This window comes from Schistocerca americana, chromosome 4 (genome assembly GCF_021461395.2).
Source record: "Schistocerca americana isolate TAMUIC-IGC-003095 chromosome 4, iqSchAmer2.1, whole genome shotgun sequence".
Classification (NCBI taxonomy): domain Eukaryota; kingdom Metazoa; phylum Arthropoda; class Insecta; order Orthoptera; family Acrididae; genus Schistocerca; species Schistocerca americana.
The window spans coordinates 643,811,244-643,832,153 of record NC_060122.1 but is presented as its reverse complement, the minus strand read 5'-3'; the positions used below and the strand labels follow the sequence as shown (position 1 = coordinate 643,832,153).

Sequence of the window (20,910 nt, the reverse complement as noted above, 5' to 3'; positions counted from 1 at the left end):
TGTCCTGCTGGTCCTATCTGATAAATCGTTTAATGCATATTGACAACGTCTGAGGTCCTGTTAATCTTCCTAGGCACACAGCGCATGTTGTTTTCGTTCTGCGGAGCATTCACCATGAAGTATAACTTACTGAGTGCTACTTATCGGACGAATCACATTTTTGAGAATTCATTCTACGCAACAAGTTGAGGTTTATATAAACTTACCTATTTATAAATAATTGTGTTATAATTTATAAATCAGCTATATTGCCGAAAATTTCCAAACGAGACAATCTCTCAGATCTGAAATCGCTAACGCAAAAGTCCCTTCGAGTCTAATTTTAAAAACTGTAAAAGAATTTGACGAGGATTTTGACAAACATCAACACGTCCACCCAACGTACGTCGACCATAGTGGTGACGTGGACACAGTCACTGAGACGACACCCACTCAAGAGGAAAGACGTGACAAGAAGTTAATAGACAGCCCTTATTGAGAATATCTTATACACACAACAGCCCATCAGTCCTCAGAAGCAATTATCAAGTAATGCAAAGTGACTACCAATTGCAGTACATAAACTAAAAGCGCTTTACGGTAAGCACAGAACAGCTATGTGTGGTTTCTGAAACCCTCTCCTCTCGAAAAAGAATACAGTATCTCATTCAGAGCCGAGGTTGTTCTTACTAAACGTCGGTTGCACATCGTTCAAGGAGCAAGAATAATGAACGATGTTTGAGGACGTGCTGTGCAACTGAGAACAAAACGTTGATGTACATGAGTTATGGAATGTAACCCAGTAGTTTAACGTACTTATTCTTTGGTTACCGGACTTGAAGGTATGCAGCTCAGCAACGAGTAGTTTCTGATTAGCCATATCTGATGTCACAGATTCCGTCACTTACTTCGTGAACAAAATGAAGCCTTGAAATACTTTGCTTGTAAAGGAGTCCGCCTAGTACATAAGTATAAAAGAATCGACCCGTAACATTACATACCAACATTCTTAACATCCTGCAGAATTCTTGACTGCATTATAAATTCGAATGTAACAAATTTCATTGAGACAAAAAAAATTTTGTGCATAAATCAGCACGGGTTTAAAAATCACCAATCGTTCGAAACGCAGCTTGCCAATTTCCCACACGATATCCTGCGAAAAATGGAAGAAGCGCAACGGGCAGATTCCAACCTCCAAGCTCTCTGGAAAGCATTTGACACGGTGTCCCAGTGCAGGCTGTTAGTGATGGTCCCAGTACGAGTAATATGCTCCCATATATGTGAGTAGCTCGAAGACTCCGTTAGTAATAGAACTCAATACGTTCTCCTCGACGGCGAGTAAACGTCAAAGATATCGTCAGTCGTGCCCCTGCGAAGTGTGACAGGAACGCTCTTGTTGTCTATATTCATAAATCATCTGACAGACGCGATCAGCAACAACCTGAGACTGTATGCTGATGACGATATGATGTACAGGATAGTTTCGTCGTTGGGTGATTGTAGGATCAGGATAACTTAGACAGAATTTCTATTTGGTGAGAAGAATAGCAGTTTGCTCTAAGTTAATTCATATGAGTAAAGTGTTAGTGGTGTACTGCTTGAGACAGTCACGTCTATTAAATATGTAGGTGTAACGTTCAAAGCGATATGAAATGGAACGAGCATGAAAAAACTGTTGCAGGGAAGGCGAGTGGTTGGCTTCACTTTATTGGGAAAAGTTTAGAAAAGTGCGGCTCATCTGTGAAGGGAAATCGTATAGAACACTAGTGCAGTGGCATGCTGCTAGATTTGTTACTGTTACTTTCGATCGACAAGCTAGTAGGCCCTATTACAGGGATACTCCCAGAATACAAATGTGAATCTCTGGAGGGAAAACGACGTCCTTTTCACGGAACACTGAGGCGCAGGCAAGGATGGAAGTGGTAAGTGGTCGGGGGTAATGTCGGCGTAAGTACCTCCTACTTGATTACAATTTATTAATGTCCTGACTTTAAATCAGAGCGCCTCAGAATCAGTAACACAGAAAGAAATTGCGCTCAAATTCCGCAAACATCGCTAGACACAATCATAAACCAAATATTGCTTTACAAAAAGAGACAGGCCCTCTTATGCCAATTTCCCTCTAAGCGATACTCTGAGAAATGCAGTGGATGTTGCTTCACAAGAAAGGTAGCACACAAAACGAATCAGAACCTATAACTAATTAATATGCAACTGTAAGAACAATAATTAAAAAAGGTTGCTCACTTCTAAACTAAAACGACAAACACACGGAAATCATCCAAAAGCTTAAATTGATTCCACAGTTCAAATTTAACTGACCAACAATAATAATTTCAAGTAATGCGAACAAGGACCACATATTGCTGGAATACAGGAACATCAAACGAATTCAATAGCTGCAGAAACACTAAATTGCAGACAAAATGTAAGAATTCAAATCCCTAACATAAGTTTAACAAAGATATAATAACACTCTCAAAGTTGGTTTAACACAGAACGCTCGAGAACAGAGGGTTATTTCATTAGAGTGCAACTTGGACTAGCAGTGACACTACCCCTAAGACAATCAAACACAGAACGACTCTGACTCATAGACTTGCTGGGACAACATTAACCCTTTGGCCCATGCTGTTCACTGCGGTGGACAGCTTTTTATGGTCGCTTCTCTGGCGTTTTCGATCAGTCATGAGGCTGCAAATGCATGCAGGACACAGCACCAGTAGGGTGAGCGCACTACGGTGGTCAGTTCATTTATAGTCTCAGTACTGACCCAAAACGCCAGAGAAGTGACCATTAACAGCTCTCCACTGCAGTGGACGCTATTGTGCCGCAGGGTTAAAGAGAATTACTGCCCAAGTGTACAATGAATCTCTCTTTCTGTCTGTTTCTGTCTCTCTATCTCTATCCTCTTGCAGCGCCGCCCTGCAGGGACCAAAACTGTGGGCAGAATTCACTTGTCTCAGGAAACAGCCAGGCATCGTCCATCCGCTTGGCTCAGGATCCGATGTCGGCGTGTTGACACCACGTTGCCACTAGCCAAGAGTCCAGGCTGGGTCCCCACACAAGGATATCCTACCGCTACGTAACTCACAGCTTCGCAACGGCTTTTCAATCTCGCTTCCTTCCTAGCTGGCTCTCCGCTGACCCACTACCTTTCTCCGGCTGATCCGTGAGGAAAGGCTAGAGTGTATGGACGGGCCTGCTTACGGGATGCAAGGTACCGGGGACAGCCTGTGTTGTTCGCAAAGCAACTCCTGGTGGCCGTCCCTCCTCTAGTCCACTGCGCCCACCATTCGCAGTCCAAGGACCGACAGTCTGGCTGACTTCACACCGGTCAACCCACCACTTCCGCGGCTCGTCTGGTAGTGAATCTCAACTCGCCCCACGCCAGCTTGTGGTGGCACTGACCACAAGCTACACTTTGTACGCCCTCTACGCTACCGTGGCGTCACTTATCATTCGGAACACCCAGCAAGCGGACGCAAATTTTAACATACCGTAATCCACAACACAAGAATAATCAGGCAACCTAGAGAACCGGCACTAGCGGTTGAATGCAGGACGATTCTACTGATATTGCGTTTAAGGACCGTGAAGCCAAGATAAAAGAAATTGGGTCTCATATGGAGACATACAGCAGACGTTTTTCACAGGCTCCATTTGCGAGTGGAACAGGGAAGGGAATATTCCATAAAGTTTAAGATAGCATCTGGATAACACTGACATCTTGTCACGATATTTCAGCTGACAACCAGTCATCCATCTTCAGATGAGTGTTTACACTGGAGATTGCTGGTGCACGTCGTTAAGTTTATATCGAAAACTATCCGGAGGCGTGTGAGCGTAGGTTACCGTTGCATGAGAGCCTTTTGTCCAGTGTAGCGCCCTCTGTAGAATATTGGTCCACCTGAGGCGCACAGACGCATGCTAAATGGCGTTATTGGTTGCACGCTCTTTGTCGTGTAGCTAGCCTGCGCGACTGAAATTCAGGTATTAAAATAATACAGGGTGGTCGGAAATTATCGTTACAGACTTCTAGGACTTGTAGGTGGGAGTGAGTACATCGTATTTCGAATACGATCCCATGTCCGGAAACGTCATCCAGCGAGACTACAGAGCGTCAAAATTACAGGCGCGGGCGTCTGTAAATGTATGTATACACGAGGTGATTCCGTGATGATGTTACAGACTTTCTAGGATGATGGAGAACGATAAATGTATTAATCTGAAGTAAGGATCCCTGTACCGGAAACGAACGAGTCGAAAGTTATAAACGAAAACCGTTCTGATACCTCTAACACTTGAATTCATGTACCGATTGTTGTGTTGCGAAGAGTGTCGGGTTGGTAACTTTCAGTGGTGGTAGTTTGGACAAAAAGAGGAAAAAATGTCCAATAAACTTGGGCTCTAAATTGCATACCTGAGGAGCTATGACCATTCGTTCATCTTCGCTAATGTGAAACACATCTCCTCTACTGACCAAGTGTTCATAGCTGTTGAGGTACGCACTATAAAGCCCACGTTTATTGGATATTTTTTCTCGTTTTTGTCCACACTACCACACTAACCCTGCACTCTTCTCAACACAAGAACGGTAGATATATTCAACTGTCAGAGGTATCAGAACGGTTTTCGTTTATAACTTTCTACTCGTTCGTTTCCGGTACGGGGATCCTTACCCCACACTAATACATTTATAGTTATCCATCATTGTAGAAAGTCTGTAACATCATCACGGAATCACTCCGTGTATACGTACATTTACAGACGCCCGCACCTGTAACTTTGACGCTCTGTGGTCTCGTTGGATGACGTTTCCGGACATGGGTTCCTATTCAGAATACGATGTACTCACTCCCCTCTACAAGTTCTAGAAGTCTGTAACGGGAATTTCCGACCACCCTGTATAATCAACGTTCACCAGACGTGCTATTAGAAGTAAAATGTCTCCTTTCTGCAGATCTTAAAGAAGCGCCGGGTCACACTCCCTAATCTGTTGCAATATCTTAGTAAGTTATCAGTATCACCTGGCTGCTAAATCTAAATCTTATGGAATTTCTTTACGCACCAAAAACTTCAACCATGTGTCCTCAGTTTTGTTCTACTCCAAATACTACACGTACGCAATTGACGTCCAGGTGTATCGAAGTGCAAATCCAATAAACCTGAAGACAGCTATCGAGAATCTCAATACCGACCTGTGTGCACTATCAAAATTGGTGCAAGATATAGGGTTAAAGGCTCAACCCATCCAAAACCCAAGCGGTAATAGGTGGTCATTCTAGGCTAATAAGCCCGAAATATAGGGAATCCCAACCATCTTTAGCCATAAATGGGACGTATATCAACTTCTCTCCGTCAGCAACTCTAGGAGTAATAAAATATGAAAATCTAAACTGGAATGAGCACGTAACTGCAATGTGCAAGGAGGCATCAGCCTCTCTCCGTGCACGACAGAAGCAAAAAGAAACGTGTAGAAACACTTACACGTCCAATTATTGATTACAGCGGCGTTATCCGGTGAGGTCTTTCTCGGGTAAGCATCCAGCAGCTGGAACTGGTTATGAATGACTAGTTTCGTTTTGTCTGTGATGTTCGAATTTTTGATTCAATTTCACCATCCTATTCACAGCTATCCTGGCTGAGAGAAGACAGCCGCCAAGATTTCCATACCCATTGTTTTCTCTACTGTCTTATCAAAGAATACAGTCTCGTCGACCTTAACGTGCTTGGCTGAACAACATGGCAGAAACACCCGTTCTCATCAGAGCAAAATCCTTACTGCTGCACTCCATCGTACAGCCACTTCCTCGAAGTCCTCCCTCAGAGGCAGGAAGCCGACTCTGGAATAACCTCACCCGTTGTATTAGAGAGATGAATAACGTCTCTAGTTTCAGAAGACAGTTAATGACATATCTTTTGGTAGGACGTCAAATGGGCCGACTTGGAACAGGAGAGGCACCACAGGACATTTTAATTTCCAATGCCTAAACTTTTACAAACAAATTCATAAGCCTTTGTCAGTATGACCAGGAAGGATTCAGGATTCACACTCATAGAGGTAAAAGTTCAAAAACATAACAAAATAATTTTTATATGTGAAATATCATCATATTTTCAATTACTATTGGTTGCATTTGATGCTATAGGTACACTTTTTTTCATTAATAAGAGAGATTCATCGATGAATTTTGCACAGCATACCAATCACACTTAAACTTGTATGAAAGAATTTTCCAAATCTATTAAATACTGCGGTAAAATTGAGATAATTAGGTATATAATTTGAGTTTTTTCTTAACATGATGTTTAAAATGTAACTGTCATTCATTTTTTCATAAATTAAATAAATTCTGGAGTTTCATACACCTGTAAGTATGGTTCGTATGCTGGGCAAAATCCGTCGAAGAATCTCTCTCACTTATGAAAAATAAAGTACCTGTAGCAACAAATACAGCCAATAGTAAGTGAAAACTGATGAAATTTCACATGTAAAAAATTATTTCGTTATGTTTTTGAACTTCCACTGCTATGAGTGTGAATCCTGAATTCTTTCTGGTCACGCTGACAAAGTTTTATGAATTTATTTGTAAAAGTTTAGGCATTGGAAATTAAAATGTCCTGTGGTGCCTCTGCTGCTCCAACTCGGCCCCTTTAAAGTCCTACCCCCTGTAAAACAACAATAAGGATTAGAATTACCGTTCTACATTCTCTTTCCAACCAGAATTTCCTCATTTCCCAGTATTCTTAACTGATGCAGTCTCCTTAAATTTGCCTTCCCCCAGAACACCATGTATCAAAAAACATCTATTTTGTACACCTACAAATGCACTTTACATCTGCCACTCTCTAATAGTGGCAGCAGATGCAAAAGTACAAGAACTGTCAGTATTAACGATATTAGTTGAAAGTCAGTGTTGTTTACTCATACTGCCACTTCTGACACTCAACTCATTTAATGCGACAACTACTGTCATACTAAAATTGTTATTTCTTAGGTAACTGTGATGTAAAAAGATAATGTATGTATGAAACCCTGGTCCGAAGTAAGAGAGGACCTGGCGGCTGTTATCAGATCACATTAAATAGATAAACAGAATCTCGCTACAGCAAACAAAGAAATAAGAGAAGAGAAGAACATAAACTATATATGACTGTAATTAGAAGCTTAGAGTCGAATTATTTAATCCTCGGTATTTTGCAGTTGGTTCTATACTACAGTAAGCAATTTCAGACCCAATTCTTAAGTACATTATCTGTCCGCTGTAACACATGAGACGTAACGAAAATTGAACGTTGCTGTTTTCGTCAGTTGTACCTTTTTTGAACAATACATTTCCTCACACTGTACAGCGTAAGAGTCATTTCTAGTAAAGAGCGTTGATGTGCGCTGTATTCGAGGTATCCATATATGGGATGTTAAGTAAATGCAAAGATGTGAATGCTCCATGCTTGAATGGTAGACACATACGGGGGATATTGTTCATTGCGTGTCCGTTATCCCTAAGGCATTTATGTTTGCACAATACTTTGCTTCGGTAAAAATAATTGATAAAAAATACAACATTACTGCACACATAGTATGTAATATATTTTGAATTTGCCCATGTAATAAATGAGAGCTAACGAAAGCAGAGTAATAAAAATCCTTTGAGAAGAATACCTTTTCATCTGATATCTTATATGGAGTTTGCTACTGTAGGAGGTTTCTATCAAATTATTTTAAACTTCGTTAATGAAAACTGCTCCAGAGTTCTGGTTCTTGTTCCACAGATTTCATTTTTCCGAGGAAAAGCGTTCGGTTCTGGCCTAATTTTGGTTACCTTTCACTACTTTTATAGAGGATCTGAGACAGTCTATTTCAACCTACTTAAAACAATGTGTATTTGAGCTCACTGCCTTGTCAGGAATTATGAAGCCTATTACTGTCACTGTTAATAAATGAAAAAAGATGAAAATTCACAAATTATCTTTTTCGATGCGTTTCGTTTACATTTTTCTTTGCTGAGGATTCGAATCTTTAGGCTGAAGATAATCCTCGTCCTTACAGCTTCATCTACATCTGCATCTCGTACACACTCCTCAAGCCACGAGGGGAGCGGCTATAAACTGACGGGGCTGATGCTGTCACAGAGTAAGTGTACGTGCGCCAAAGATGAATGACCAGTAGCTGTGAAGCGTGAAGCTTTCTTAGTCAAATGTGGCATCTCTGGTGTTTGTAGACAAATCATTGTGGCCGTGGCCTTCGTTTGTGTAAGAGCTGTTGGTTCGTTTTGCCAGATAAATGGTAAGTGTGACAACAGAGCAACGAATTGTCCTGAAGTTTCACATGAAACTTGGAAAAAGTGCTACTGAAATCTATGTTTTGGTACAAGAAGTGCATGCCGAAGTCTGCTTATCCTGTACGCGAGTTTCTGAGTGGTACAAGCGTTTCCAAGATGACCGAGAAGAAGTTGAAGATACTCACGCCCGGGACGCCCTTCAACATAAAAAAGTTATGAAAATATCGAAAAAAGGAGGTAATGTGATTCGGTCTGACAGCCCATTGGTATTATATCGATTGCTCAAACTGTAGGAATTGACAAATAATGTGTAAGGCAAATTTTATGTAACCAATTTAACACGAGAAAAATGTGTGCGAAGCTGCTACTGAAAATTCTCACGATCGAACAAAAACAATATCGTGAAAATGTTTGCTTTGACTGTTTGAATATCGCTGAAAATGATGCTAATATCTTGGAGGGAGTAATAACATGTGACGAATATTAGTATTTCACTTATTATCCAGAAACCAAGTGCCAATCCATGCTGTGGAAGGGCACAACTACACAGAGAGCGAAAAAAGCTCGAATGAGCAAATGGAGATCCACAGCGATGATGATCGTTTTTCTCGATATTCATGAAACTATGTATCTTCACTGTGTTCCTGTAGGTCAAACTATTAATCAATATTACTACATCGAGGTTCTTGTTCAACTCTTTGAGAAAATACTAATAATAATGATAATAATAAAGACCCGGATTGTGAAAGAACAAGACATGGTTTCTGCATCAAGACAACACACCGAATCATATGCGCATTGTCTCTTATCTGGTTTGTTAGACCACCCACATTATTCGACTGACCTAGCTCCATGTGACGTTTGTTTATTCTCCAAGGTCAAATCTGCATTAAAAGGAACAAGATTTCAGTCGGCTGAAGCAGGAAAGAAAAAGCGGAATGCGTCATCAAGGAGCTCACAGACGAAGACAAAAAAATGGTTCAAATGGCTTTGAGCACTATGGGACTCAACTTCTGAGGTCATTAGTCCCCTAGAACTTAGAACTAGTTAAACCTAAGGACATCACAAACATCCATGCCCGAGGCAGGATTCGAACCTGCGACCGTAGCGGTCTTGCGGTTCCAGACTGCAGCGCCTTTAACCGCACGGCCACTTCGGCCGGCGCAGACGAAGACGGCCAGTACTGTTTCTATCAGTTAAAAATTCACATGGAGCGTTGTAGGGATAAAGAAGGGAACATTTTGAGGGGGACAATAACTAAATGTGTATGTTTTTTTAAATAAAACGTTTTACAGCAATAGTTCCGTAATTTTGTAGCCATACCACGCGTGGTGCCGCTGCTAGTCACCCCTTTTCCTACTGCAATCGCAAATGGAGCGAGGGAAAACAAGAATCTACATGCTTACGCACGACCGTTGATTTCTCTTGTGTTGTCTCCTCGGTCCTTGCGAGAGATATAATCAGGTAAGCGGCAGTATGATCGTTCTGCTGTCTGACGCAAATGTCTATTCTCTAAGTATTGCCTCTAGCATTTAGCGAAAAGAGCGTCAACCAATTCCCATTTGAGATCCGTAATACTCGAGTGTTGCTAAAACTCATCCGTAATCGAGCAATAGGTATCAGAATTGCTTTTATGTCTCCCTCTAATCTGACGTGATGAAGATTCTAAATAATCGAGCAGTTCTCGAGAATGGGCCACAGAAGAGTTCTATAAGCGTTAATAGATGAGTCACATGTTCCTAGAATTACCCAACAAACCAAAGTCGAACCAGTCGCCCTACCTAGAACGACCTTTCGTGCTCGATGCGTTTCATGTCGCTTTGTAACGTTACGACTAGATATTTATGCGATATAATTGTGTCAATCAGGACATCATTAATACTGCACTCAGACATCATAGAATTTTTTTTCTACTCATGTGCATTAATTTACATCTTTCGACATTTAGAGCAAGTATCGTACTTGGGTCTGTAATGGAAAGCGGTAATTATAATGTAACAGTGAATTTATGACGAGCAACTTGATGGTCCTAAATAGACATCCGCTATCAACTTGGTCGTACTTTTCACATGTTGTTGTTGTTGTGGTCTTCAGTCCAGAGACTGGTTTGATGCAGCTCTCCATGCTACTCTACCCTGTGCAAGCTTCTTCATCTCCCAGTACTTACTGCAACCTACATCCCTCTGAATCTGCTTAGTGTATTCATCTCTTGGTCTCCCTCTACGATTTTTACCCTCCACGCTGCCCTCCAATGCTAAATTTGTGATCCCTTGATGCCTCAGAACATGTCCTACCAACCGATAAATAGTTCAGACAAGAAGAGAATAGAAGCTTTCGAAATGTGGTGCTACAGAAGAATGCAGAATATTAGATGGATTTGTCGTCCATGTTTCACTTCCATACATGGCTACACTCCATAAAAATACTCTCAGAAACGAACTTCTCGCATAGAAAGCTTTATTAAGGAATTGGTCGCATTGGGTGCCTCGCCGTTCAGTGTTTACGCAGCGCAAGGTGACGACATCCGCAGCTCCACCTTTACATAGAGCTGGTTGCACCTGTCGCTAGGAGGGGCGGACGCCACCCATTCCGATGCGGCGCGCATCGGTGCTTGATCAGCAGCCGCCACACTCCTACATAGCAAGAGAAACGCAAAGAGCTGCTTCCACACCGTTCTTCCCTAGCCGTGCCAGCTGCCGGTGAATGGTGGGCCGCTCGTGCTGGCTGCCCAGGCGCATACAGAGAGCTCTTTTCTGCACCATCTGCGAGTCTAAAAAAAATAGCAAGTTTACGCCCCGAAGTGTAGCGCATTCGTGCGCTGCGTTCTGAGAACTAAACACTATACCTGTTGTTTCCTGTCCGGCCCACAACTGCATTCTGTCAGGAAGTTCCATCTTAAGTAACAGACGTCAGGAGTATCACATATCCCGGACATGTTGTTCGATGACAATCGTGTGTATAAGAAATGGTCTCCAACACATAAAACACGACGCACCGCGAAGGGGTTATCGCAATGGGAAAGAAATCGGTAGATCAGACAAACAAATTATTATAATTTCAGAAAATTTGGATCATTTATTCAAGAGAAAATTGTGGCAGTCAATAGCACGTTAGTCCACCTCTGGCACTTACGCATGCAGTTATTAGGCTTTGCATTGACTGACAGAGTTGTTGCATGTCCTTCTGAGGGATATCGTGCCAAATCCTGCCCAATTAGCGCTTCAGATTGTCAAAATCCCGAGCTGGTGGGGGGGCCCTGCCCACAATGCTCCAAACTTTCTCTGTTGATGTGAGATCAGGCGGCCTTGCTGACCAAGGTAGGGTATGGCAAGAACGAAGATAAGAAGTAGCAGCTTTCGCTGTGTGCGGGCGGGCATTATCATGCTGAAATGTAAGTCCAAGATTGCTTGCCACGAAGGGCAACAACATTAGGCATAAAATATCGTTGACGTACTGCTGTGCTGTAACTGCAACGCGGATGACAACCAAAGGGGTACTGCTATGAAAAGAAATCGCACGCCAGACCTTTACTCCTGGTTCCGAGCGACTGTCAGGTTGCATGCCACCGCCCTCTGGGGCGTCTTCGGTCTGCAATCTCGTTGACTGGAATAGAATAGTCTTCAATGAAGAGTCTCGTTTCGAAATGAGCCCCAATAAGCAGCGAAGACTTCTGTGGAGACGCTCGGACAGTAGTTCTACGTTCTAGGGGACTGATGACCTCAGACGTTAAGTCCCATAGTGCTCAGAGCCATTTGAACCATTTTTTGGCACAGTCACGTCGATTCAATATTTGGGCGTAACATTGCAGAGCGATATGAAGTGGGACAAGCATGTAATGGCAGTTGTGAGGAAGGCGGATAGTCGTCTTCGGTTCATTGGTAGAATTTTGGGAAGATGTGGTTCATTTGTAAAGGACACCGCTTATAAAACACTAATACGACCTATTCTTGAGTACTGCTAGAGCGTTTGGGATCCCTATCAGGTCGGATTGATGGAGGACATAGAAGCAATTCAGAGGCGGGCTGCTAGATTTGTTACTGGTAGGTTTGATCATCACGCGTGTGTTACGGAAATGCTTCAGGAACACGGGTGGGAGTCTCTAGAGGAAACGAGGCGTTCTTTTCGTGAATCGCTACTGAGGAAATTTAGAGAACCAGCATTTGAGGCTGACTGCAGTATAATTTTACATATCGCGGAAAGACCACAAAGATAAGATAAGAGAGATTAGTGCTCGTATGGAGGCATATAGGCAGTCAATTTTCCCTCGTTCTGTTCGGGAGTGGAACAGGGAGAGAAGATGCTAGTTGTGGTATGAGGTACACTCCTCCACGCACCGTGTGGTGGATTGCGGAGTATGTATGTAGATGTAGAAGTTCTAGGGGACTGATGACCTCAGATGTTGAGTCCCATAGTTCTCAGAGCCATTATGAGCATGGTCGTCAAACCAGCTCGAGATTATGACGATTCAGCTCGCCAGTTGGACATAATTTGGCGCGATGCCCCTCAGGAGGACGCCCAGCAACTCTGTCAATCAATGACAAGCCGAATTACTGCCTCTATAAGGGCCAGAGATTGGCCAACGCTCGAGTTGTGAACGTCTTTCTCTTGAAGAATTCATCGAAATTTTCTGAAATTGTAACCATTCGTTTACTGTATATCACGTCTAACAATTTCCGTGCTAATAGGATAATTCCTTCGTCGTGAGTCGCTTTTTATGCCTTAGAGTTTACACGAAGTAGATTGACAACCCGCTAAGAACTATATTAATTCTCTTAATGCGTAGTCAGAGAACACTTTTCATTGTTCCTTATTATTGAAAAAGTTTGAATTTCTAGTCACAGATGGAGTACCTGATAATTGGATCCTTTTGTGAGTTTGCGCACACAGTCATAAGTAACTGTACAAAGAAATAGAGGGAGACTGCTTAATTATATCTTACAAAGAATTGTTGAATCTTAGGACCTATTCTGAGCTCAACCTTAAAAAAACTTCTTGAACGCCATGACCTCATTAATGTCATGCGGATAAGATGCCTGTCATCTCGACTGCTAGTGATACGAGGCCGTTGGGGTCCACCAGGGCGTTCCGTATTACCCTCCAGAACCCACTGATTCCATATTCCGTTAACAGTCATTGGATTTCTACCAACGCGAGCAGCAATGTTGCGATACGATGAACCGTAATCGCGATAGGCTACAATCCGACCTTTATCAAAGTCGGAAACGTGATGGTACGCATTTCTCCTCCTTACACGTGGCATCACAACAACGTTTCACCAGCAACGCCGGTCAACTGCTGTTTGTGTATGAGAAATCGGTTGGAAACTTCCCTCATGTCAGCTCGTTGTAGGTGTCGCCACCGGCGCCAACCTTGTGTGAATGCTCTGAAAAGCTAATCATTTGTATATCACAGCATCTTCTTCCTGTCGGTTGGTTAAATGTAGCGTCTGTGGCATGTCGTCTTCGTGGTGTGGCAATTTTAATGGCCAGTAGTGTAGTAGGCGAAGGGTACGTGATCTTGAGTTAGTAAGACGACTGTTGTGTTACTGCATGTTGGGCGAGACACGTTTATGTGTGTCACTGTCGATACTTTGATATGAGAATTCGGTATCGACTATCACGACAGTTGGAGATTTTCCGTGAATTTTGCTGGAAAGGTAACGGAAGCTGGTAATGAGTGGATTTAGATTTTTAAATGCAAGATTAGATGCAGTAACGATACTAGGACACAATCAGTGGAACTGTTTGATGAATTTTGTTGGAATGTAGGTCCTTGCAGTTTTGTTTTGTACTTGAGCTATTGTCAAGCGATCTTTGTGCGACGGGCTTAGTGTAGTGTTGCTGGTACGGTGTGTTAGATTGAAGATTGGTATGTGTTTTGTCGTAGATGTGACCACAATGAAAGTTTTAATGTCAGTAATTGTGTCTGACAAGGTCAGGTTTTGTTGCCTATAATAGTTGGTTGACAAGCGAAAGGATTTGGGTGTTGCGTATAGTTCGAAGATTTGCACTCTGTAAGGTAGTCAATTACATTTTTAGCGTGTAAATTTGTGTAGGATAATGTTACTACGAGGTATTAACTAGTTTTATTCTGTGGATTATTTAATAATGGAGCGTCGTTCTCGAGTTTATCTTGATCGTAGAATCAAGTACAGGAACAAAAGGACCGAAAGTGAGTTGTGACTACCAGTGTATTTAGCCTGTCCTCATTATTACTGACGCAATTATAGAGATTCCCTTGCCCTAGCTGAACCATTTGAAGGTGGATAATCCAACCGCTATCGTTATGCTAGTAGTAAGTGACGACTGACATTCAATTAGATTTTTAGTGGGTACACAAGAAGCCAACACCCGAAGTAGTTGAGTTTTGAAAACCTGATTTTAAGTTGAGCTTGAAAGTGGTCGAGCGCTTAGGTTTATGTCATATTTTTGTTTATTTGTTTATTTTTTTTTTTTTTTTTTTGTATCTCTTTCAATGGTGGAATAAGACTTGTGGTAGCTCGCTCACATCTACGGTTGCATGTGTAAAGATATGATTCAATTTTAAATAAACTCGGATTCGTTAAAATTAAAACCAAGTCCCCGTATTATCATTTTACCCACTACTCTAAATAAAATGAAATCCAGTTTCGAACTTTGAAACGACAAAAAATTGATAAAGGTTGAACGTTTAGTGATCCGACGTATATCAAGCAAAGCAAGCACGCTCAAGTCAGTGATATAATACAAATAAATGAAAATGAAACTCTTAAAAGAAAGTAGAGAAGTATTTTATCAACGTTTAACGACGCAAAGTTTACTATTTGTGTAATGTCAGGAGTTACAGTTAAGAAATATTGATTGTTATAAACCAATACCCAAAGATATAAGAACGTAAGCTTCCGCGGCCGGTGTCATAGTGATTAAAATTCTTCTGGGTACTATGCCGCGTCGTTGCTAAAAACTAACAACAATAATAAATTAAAACCGACGTTTCGGCCGAATTGCAACGGCCTTCCTCAGGGCACGACTGGTTTTGCGTGGGGATAGGTGCTTCTATTTATTAAAGACTATCGATGTCTGACGTCACTGTAGTAAAACTTATGAATTGGTCCTGTAATATGATTGGCTAGTCATGACGTAAGGGAAGATGGAAGGAAAGAGGCTATTCGTGGATGTCCATGTCGTCAACGATTGGTAGCTGTCCGCCAATCAGCGTTCGGCTTCTGCTCGGCAAGTTTTCCTCCTGGTGTGCGCGGAAGTGGACTGACAGTTGCTCCACAGCTGTTTGCGCAAATTACGTCCGTGTCCCGTGTAGCTTCTGCCCTGCGACATCTCGCGGCCCGTTGGACTGGGAAGGTCGGCAGCCAGGACGCCGGACGCTTGTAGCCATCTTCTCTGTTGATGTTGTCAAGCTGCTTAATAATTTTGATCGCCTCCCGTATTTTGCGTTCTCGCATCCACGATTCTTTCGCCAGTACTCGGGCTTCCTGGAACCTGATAGGTTGTCCACAGTCACGGTGGTGTTCCGCTATCGCCGATTTATTATGTTGTTGTAATCGTACATGGCATTCGTGTTGTGCTACTCGTAAGCTGACAGGCCTTCCGGTTTCTCCTATGTAAGTAGCTCCGCACTCACACCGTAGTTCGTAAACACCTGCAGTGTTAAGATTGTTGACTACGTCCTTAGTGGAACCTATCATTTTATGGATCCTGTGACTGCTTCGAAAAATCGGTTTGAAACCACGTCGGCGGAGAACGTTACCTAGCCGTTCACTGATACCTTTTACATATGGTAAGTGTACCAGTGGCAGCTTCTCTTCTTTGCCTTCTTCTCGTGTTTTGCTCCATTTGGTTTTAGCTACCTTTCTTATGATGTTGTCATCATAGCCGTTGGCACGAAACGTGTGTTGTAGCTCCTTTAATTCTTCTTGGGTGTTATTTTCATCGCTTATCCGGTAGGCTGGGGCAGTTAACGTATGCAGAACAGAATACTTTTGAGCTGGGTGGTGGTGGCTCTCGCGTGCAGGTACCGATTAGTGTGCGCTGGTTTCGGATACACTTTGTGTCCCAGTTTACCGTCGGCAGCTCTGTATACTTCCACATCCAGAACTGGCAAAATACCATTGTTTTCAGTCTCATGTGTGAATTTTATATTTTTTATGTATATTTATATTCATAAATTATTGTATTATATATGAATATATTATATATTATATTATTTATTTCTGTATATTCACATTTTTTATATTTATACAGCTACCAATCATTGACGACAAGGACATCCATGAGTAGCCTCTTTCCTTCCACCTTCCCTTATGTCATGACTAGCCAATCATATTAGAGGGCCAATTAAAAGTTTTACAACAGTGACGTCAGACATCGATAGTCTGTAATAAATAGAAGCACCTATCCCAATGCAAAACCAGTCGTGCCCTGAGGAAGGTCGTTGCAATTCGGCCGAAACGTCGGTTTTAGTTTATTGTTGTTGTTAGTTTATAGCAATGACGTGGCATAAGGCGCAGAAGAATTTTAATCACTACAATACCCAAAGATTTACTTACGAAAGAATTCTGATTTCGTACAAAGGATTATATTTAAACTTTACTTGCAGAGGTATCACTAATTAGAGGATGTAAACAACTGTTGTTTGTTTCCATAGTAACCAGTACATCTTTGGCCTGAGACGATTAGTGTTTTATAAAAGTAAGTAACTACACAAACTTTTATACATTTTGTAATGCGTAAGTGCTGTAACTAAGAAGTAGGATTAATTAACTAAATAATTTAATGCTAAGTACAGTGTGGTTATTACCTGAGTAAAGAGTTAAGTGGTGTCAATATTGCGTGGTAGAGCACGATTGTTCCGTACACTTTTCATTAATAGCAATTTATATGTACTCACTTTTGTGTTCTGTTGAGGATTTCTATAATTATTTATGAGGTTAACCTAAAAAGATCCGTGGGGTAGTTACAATATTAGCGTTGGAAAGCTTACTCATCAGTCTGATCAGTTACATAAGTGTTGAATCTTATCTGAATCGGTTCAAATGGTTCAAATGGCTATAAGCACTATGGGACTTAACATCTCAGATCATCAGTCCCCTAGACTTAGAACTACTTAAACCTAACTAACCTAAGGAGATCACACACATCCCTGCCGAGGCAGGATTCGAAGCTGCAACCGTAGCAGCAGCGCGGTTCCGGATAAGCGCCTAGAACCACTCGGTCACAGCGGCCGGCTGCCTCAATTGCTCTTATTGTGTTTTCAAGAACCTGTTCCCTTCTGAGAGATTAGATCGTTTGCGCCTCTTCACGAATTATTTGCAGTTTATTGGATCTACATTTAATTTTTTTTCTCGATTTCCTCTTTTACTGGGTTGGGGCAATTCCGGCACAGTGGACTATGATGACGCAGAGTATCAACGACTTACAGCTGGAATCAAACAATTCAGATAGATACCTTGACGTAAGCATTGTGAAGATATGAACTGCAATCGCCTCATGGGATTCATCATGGGTAAGGAAGATGGCAGTTTTCGGTTCGTTGGGAGGGTATTGTGCAAATGCAGTCTACAAATGAGACTGCGAAAGAAACATCCGTGGTCCCATCGCAGAACACTGCTCAAATATGTGGGATCCACACCAGATAGGACTCACGGAGGATGTTATGTATTCTAATAAGGGCAACACGAATAGTGACTAGTTTGTCTGAGCCACGGGAGAGCGTCACGATAGTGGTGAAAATCCTGATTTTGCAGACACTTGAAGATAAATTGGCAGACACTTGAAGATAAACGGCACGTATCCAGCGAAATCCTGCCCACAAAGATTAAAAAATTTGTATTTGGTGAAGAGTCCAGGAATATACTGCAGTTTCCTACTTGTCGATCCGTTATGGACTGTGAAGACAGAATGGGACTAATTATAGCCCGTGCAGAGTCATTTGATCAGTAATTCTTCGCGTGCTCCATCAATGAATGGAAGTAGAATAAACAGAAGTACGTGGTACGGTGGGAAGTACTCGCCCATTCAGCCATTTACATTCTTTTCCAGAGTATTTCTTTAGGTGTAGATGCGAATTAAAGCAAATGACGATGGTAGACTTCTGCGCACAATTCAGCAGTTAACGGCGTGCAATGCTGGGTAATCCATAACGATAAATAGTTAGAAACATAAATGAATAATAAATATTCGACGTATGTAGAGAGGAAAGACACTCCCAGTTATGGTGTTGCGACAGAATCTAGTATAGCTAGAAGAACATCTAACACAAAAGTAATTCGCGAAAATATATGAAGAATGTCTCCACAGGAAGATATTTCCCCAAAACTGGATTTGGATTGTTTGGGGGAAGAGACCAAACAGCGAGGTCATCGGTCTGATCGGATTAGGGAAGGATGGGGAAGGAAGTCGGCAGTGCCCTTTCAAAGGAACCTGGAGCAATTTAGGGAAACCACGGAAAACCTAAATCAGCATGGCCGGACGTGGGGTTGAACCGTCGTCCTCCCAAAACTGGAACAAAACTTTGGGTGTTCTGCTGAAGAAGAAATGAAAAACACCGGAAATAAAACGTGAAAAGACGGGTTACTGTACTCCCTCTAATGCTTCAGGTATTTGCTAAAGCTACCAGTAGCCACAAAGAAAGAAGGGATTCTATTAAAGCATGGGAATAAGTTGACTGTAGAAGTAAATATAACAATTTGCATGTTGGGACAGAAAGTACCGGTCTAAGGCGCTGCCTGCAGTCATGGACCGTGCGGCTGGTCCCGGCGGAGGTTCGAGTCCTCCCTCGGGCATGAGTGTGTGTGTTTGTCCTTAGGATAATTTAGGTTAAGCAGTGTGTAAGCTTAGGGACTCATGACCTTAGCAGTTAAGTCCCATAAGATTTCACACACAATATTTGCAATACAGAAAGTACAGAACGTCGTATTGAGTATGAAACACTACTTTGATTCAGGTTCAAATTTTTTGAGGAAATTTATTTACATGAGAAAGAAGTCAATGAATTATCCTATGTTCGTATGTTGGAGACCATATGCAGAAATTCTAAAACTACCACTAGACTCCATCAAGACTCAAATTAAAAACTGGAAGAGGAGTAAGGCAAGAAGTTATTCCCAGCTGTCCTAGAGGATGTTTTCGTACTCGTGACCTGGGAAAGCGAAGAAGAAATACGTGGTAATGTGAGAGCCTCGTACGTTTCGATGATGACATTTTGCATTCTTCCTGTAATATGGAGAAAGTACAACAACGAATGAAAGGACTTGATACTGAAAGTTTGAAGTGAGGTCTGAAAGTCGATGCCGTAACACGAAAGTGTCATAATAATTTAACATACTGAAAAAGTCATTTAAGTAGATGATGAGCGTTTGTATGTACGGTGGTCTGGTAAAAACAACTGGATGGAAGGCATAAAGGGAAAAATACAAGTGGCTTCGAGGGCTTTTGGTAAAATAAATTGGTTTTCCAAAGAAGGCTTCTGCTATCAGCAGGAAAATAAAAAAAAAATTGTTTTAAGGAAAAATTCTCTAGAAGATAAAAACTGTTGTTTAAATCGAAATTTTACAAGTTAAGTATTTTAACTCTCTGGGATGTGACATTAGATACGAATATTTTAAGGAAACAGAGATGAAAATAACAAATCAATTTTGGCCAGGTATAACAAAAAGCATCAAATAACATTGATAGGAGATTCGCCGCAAGTGTACGGAATAAATCTATTCCAAAGACTGGAGCAACGATGGGAGAAAACATCATAAATAACAACGGAAGACTGCTTAGAGGTTTAGATCCTTTCAACAAACTAGAGGTAACCAATACTTTCTTCCGCAAAGGAAGATTTCCATTAACACACATTGTCAACTCGAGGACTTAAGCATCTTATTGACTACATTACTATTAATGAACAGTGGGGAGGCGGGATAAGAGACACAAGAGTGTACAGTGGATAAGAACTAGGTTCTGGCCATTTGTTGGTGATACATATTTACACCAAATGAAGAAAGAGCCATAAATTGTCAGAAGAAAAGAAGAAGATAGAAATGTACCAAATATATCCACTAAACGAACATACAGATCTGAACCAGAGGAGACATAATGAAGCACAAGCGGGAGAAATAGAGAAGGAATAGACAAACACATAAACTGTAGCTAAGGAAACTTCTGAAGAAAGTATACAAAATTTGATAAAGTTAAGCAGCGTGTCTTAAGTATTTGAATGAACCGACAGAGTAGAATCATGATATGCACAAACAAGACAGAAATTTAGAAAATCAACCAGTGAAACGAACTCGTCAAGAATCTTGGAACTGGTTTATAATCGTAATAGAAGGCGATATTCACGGAAGGAAAATGATAGCTTATTAAACAATAAAAGTGCTTAATCAAACAAAAAAAGAAATTGCTCAAATAAATAACATCCAACGAGCAAAATAGAGAGAACGTGTGTATGAAAAAAATCCACCACATAGAATGAAGGCGATGAAGTTGAATAGAATTCGTAGATGATTTGTGTATGAATCAATCAAGAGAAATCTCAACGCCATAAAAAATAGAAAAGATACTGGTTTGTAGTGATGGGGAGCTCGTGAATGAGTCGTTCAAATGAACGCTTCACTCGAGTGAAGTGTGAACTAACCACTCAATTTCAACGAATTGGTACT

At 41.5% G+C, this 20,910-nt stretch overlaps 1 protein-coding gene across 1 annotated transcript in view; it reads right to left on the bottom strand.

Annotated features, from left to right (window-relative positions):
- Nucleotides 1–20,910, bottom strand: part of LOC124613669 (galanin receptor type 2-like) — a 128,811-nt gene that overhangs the window by 10,548 nt on the left and 97,353 nt on the right. The window contains exons 4-5 of the mRNA XM_047142386.1: nucleotides 18,773–18,852; nucleotides 6,700–6,715 (exon numbers count right to left, since the gene is read on the bottom strand). Of these exons, the coding sequence (XP_046998342.1) occupies nucleotides 6,700–6,715; nucleotides 18,773–18,852 (96 nt within the window). The remainder of the gene's footprint in view (nucleotides 1–6,699; nucleotides 6,716–18,772; nucleotides 18,853–20,910) is intronic.